This window comes from Triticum dicoccoides, chromosome 3A (assembly GCF_002162155.2).
Source record: "Triticum dicoccoides isolate Atlit2015 ecotype Zavitan chromosome 3A, WEW_v2.0, whole genome shotgun sequence".
Lineage (NCBI taxonomy): Eukaryota > Viridiplantae > Streptophyta > Magnoliopsida > Poales > Poaceae > Triticum > Triticum dicoccoides.
In genome coordinates this window covers 45,199,050-45,202,609 of record NC_041384.1, presented here as the reverse complement: position 1 = coordinate 45,202,609, position 3,560 = coordinate 45,199,050, and the positions used below count along the sequence as shown (strand labels likewise).

General features: G+C 50.6%; 1 protein-coding gene across 1 annotated transcript in view; it reads left to right on the top strand.

Annotated features, from left to right (window-relative positions):
• LOC119271875 (carotenoid cleavage dioxygenase 8 homolog B, chloroplastic-like) overlaps positions 1 to 2,534 on the top strand; it is a 3,877-nt gene extending 1,343 nt beyond the window's left edge. The window contains exons 2-5 of the mRNA XM_037553528.1: positions 715 to 1,458; positions 1,733 to 1,926; positions 2,021 to 2,313; positions 2,386 to 2,534. Of these exons, the coding sequence (XP_037409425.1) occupies positions 715 to 1,458; positions 1,733 to 1,926; positions 2,021 to 2,313; positions 2,386 to 2,534 (1,380 nt within the window). The remainder of the gene's footprint in view (positions 1 to 714; positions 1,459 to 1,732; positions 1,927 to 2,020; positions 2,314 to 2,385) is intronic.
• The last annotated feature ends 1,026 nt before the right edge of the window (positions 2,535 to 3,560 follow it).

Here is a 3,560-nt window from a genome sequence, read left to right as displayed (position 1 = left end):
AACCAAACGGCACCACGACACTAGAAACAGTGGTTCTCTTTGATAGAGATACAACAAGGAATAGAGAATGAAAAGGATCAAATAATCACAAAGGAACACAAGATTTTAACGTGGAAAACCCCTCTAATGCGAAGGGGGAAAAACCACGCGCGCCAAAGCCAGCAAAACTTTGCTATATCGGGAGAGGTTACAAACGGCCGAGATTTACAACAATGATCTTATCCCGTGCGGCAGCTTACAAAGGATATATATATAGTAATGGTGACCCAAGTCAAAACTGATCCATACCGAAATTGATCCACTATGGCCCAAGCCTCACGGCGACGGGCCTCCATTCCGCTCAAGTTAGCCTTTATAGGCATTTGGATCACAACTTAACAAATAGTGGTTCTCTCTGTGCCAATTTCTTGCCCACATTCGTTAATGCATATGCAGTATTAAAAATGTGGGTTGGTGGTGTTAAATCAGCAGGTATATGTTGCACTATAATACGGTTATACAAACATGTATGCGCGACTTGTGACTAAGCTGTGATTGTTATGGTCCAGCTACTCATCTTAGCAATTATCAGCCCATGGTTAGATAAGCTGTAATTTACGTTATTGATAAATTATAAGTTGGACAGATTTGTTCCTTGCACCACAAGAATTGACCGGGTAGTATATGCACTCTTTTTTTTTGGAGAAATTTATATGCACTCTCTCTGTTGCGCAGGATGGCACGTACCTGAGGAACGGCCCGGGCCTATGGGACCTCGGGGACTACGGCTTCCGCCACCTGTTCGACGGCTACGCGACGCTTGTGCGCGTCTCGTTCCGCGACGGGCACGCCGTGGGCGCGCACCGGCAGATCGAGTCGGAGGCGTACAAGGCGGCGCGCGAGCACGGGAAGCTCTGCTACCGCGAGTTCTCGGAGGTGCCCAAGCCGGACAGCTTCACGTCCTTCATCGGGCAGCTCGCGAGCCTCTTCTCGGGGTCCTCCCTCACCGACAACTCTAACACCGGTGTTGTCAGGCTCGGCGACGGCCGCGTGCTCTGCCTCACGGAGACCGTCAAGGGCTCCATCATCGTCGACCCGGACACGCTGGACACGGTGAATAAGTTCGAGTATGAGGACAAGCTGGGCGGCCTGATCCACTCGGCGCACCCAATCGTCACCGACACCGAGTTCTGGACGCTGATCCCGGACCTGATCCGGCCAGGCTACGTGGTGGCGAGAATGGACGCCGGGAGCAACGAGAGGCAGTTCGTGGGCTGGGTGGACTGCCGCGGCGGTCCCGCTCCCGGGTGGGTGCACTCATTCCCCATCACCGAGAACTACGTGGTCGTGCCGGAGATGCCGCTGCGGTACTGCGCGGCCAACCTCCTCCGCGCCGAGCCCACACCACTGTACAAGTTCCAGTGGTACCCAGATTCGGGGAGCTACATGCACGTCATGTGCAAGGCCAGCGGCAACATCGTAAGTTGTTTTTACTTTTCATTTTTTTTAAATCTTAATCGGTGCTATATGCTTGAGATCTTACATTAAGATTCATGCTTATATTTTATATTTTATATTATTTTTTCTTACATGTTATGTCACTTGACTGAGACTAACTAGATTAAATCTTAGCCCATTAGCTAAGAACTAGCCACACCCTTTTTCTTTGTTTTACTAGGAGTATAGTTTATGCATGCGTCGTCGTACTTGCTAGCCGTTCGATTTGGGTTTCTGATAGACTAATTTTAAAAAGGTGGCGAGCGTGGAGGTGCCGCCGTTCGTGACGTTCCACTTCATCAACGCGTACGAGGAGAAGGACGAGGAGGGCCGCGTGACGGCGATCATCGCCGACTGCTGCGAGCACAACGCCAACACCTCCATCCTCGACAATCTCCGTCTCCACAATCTACGGAGCTTTACCGGCGAGGATGTCCTCACCGACGCCAGGTATTACTACGAGACAAGATTCTCCTACCAGAACGTACGCCCCCACCGTGCGGATCTTGATTCTTGATGCATGTAATCATGGACGTACGTGCAGGGTGGGGCGGTTCAGGATCCCGCTGGACGGCAGCCCATTCGGCGAGCTGGAGGCGGCGCTGGACCCGGAGGAGCACGGCCGCGGCATGGACATGTGCAGCATCAACCCGGCCCACCTCGGCAAGGAGTACCGCTACACCTACGCCTGCGGCGCGCGCCGGCCGTGCAACTTCCCCAACACGCTCACGAAGATCGACCTGGTGGAGAAGACGGCCAAGAGCTGGTACGAGGAGGGCGCCGTGCCGTCCGAGCCCTACTTCGTGCCCCGCCCGGGTGCCGTCGAGGAAGACGACGGTTAGTTCAGTTTTCTTTGTCCTCCGTATTCGTATGTACTCATCTGATTTGGGTTGCGGAATTGTGATGTAGGCGTGGCCATATCCATGGTGAGCGCCAAGGACGGGTCGGGCTACGCGCTGGTGCTGGACGCCAAGACGTTCAAGGAGATCGCCCGGGCCAACTTCCCCTATGGGCTGCCCTACGGTTTGCACTGCTGCTGGGTGCCCAGGGACAAGTAACAGCATACAGGGTCAGCGAATCCAAGTCGGTATGGTCGCATATGTACGCAGTACGTGTATGTCTATTTCTTTTTTTGCATGGTCCGTACGTGGATGCATGTGTCGCTCGTTTTGTGTATATAAGGGGAAGGAAAAGATTATGGAATAAATAAATCCCGAACGTTCGGAATTTAAGCATGTCACCCCGAACGTTTTTTGATGGCAACTTTAGTTGCTGCGAGGTGGCAACTTTAGTTGTTAACACATGACAATTTTATTTCAGTTCGATTTTTTGTCAGAAAATTGCCATGTTTTGTCAACAACGCCTTGATTAAAGTTGTCATGAAAAAAGTTCAGATTAGCATGCTTAAATTCTGAACGTTCGGGACTTATTGAGGTCCAAAGATTATTAGTAGAATGCCCGTGCATTGCTATGGGCTATCATTAATGTAATATAAATGAATCAAATAAATGATTAAGATCGTCTCAAAGATCAAAACTCATTTCTCCCTCATACTTTCAGGCATTTTCGGACATCAAACAGGAGCCAAGCAGACTACCCAAAATTCAATCGTCTGTACAGTCCGGGTTTCTCAAATCCAAATCATATGTGGAGAAAAAATGTGGTTGTCCGAACTATCCGACATGTTATCTCCAACACACATGCCCAACACAAAAAAAAAACCACCCCATGACGCAGCCTTCCTTTTTTCTGCACTACCCTCCCCTTCCTGCTTAGTTTCACGTCGTAACCGGACATTTCTCACTGGACCCCCTCCTTTAAAACCGGATGGCGCACCTCACCTTCACCATGGCACCCTCTCTCCTTCATACCGTACTTCCCCATAGACAGTCGAAGTCCCATGCCAACCGCCCTGATCCCCTCCCGTCGTGTTTGTGCTGATCCGCCACCACCATCCACGTCTTATAAAGTAGCAGAATTATTCCACTAAGACAGCCGTAACTGAACCCTAAACCCCATCCACATCCACATCTGCTGCATAATATAAGTGGGAGGCTTACATGTGTTCACATAATTTTGTATGG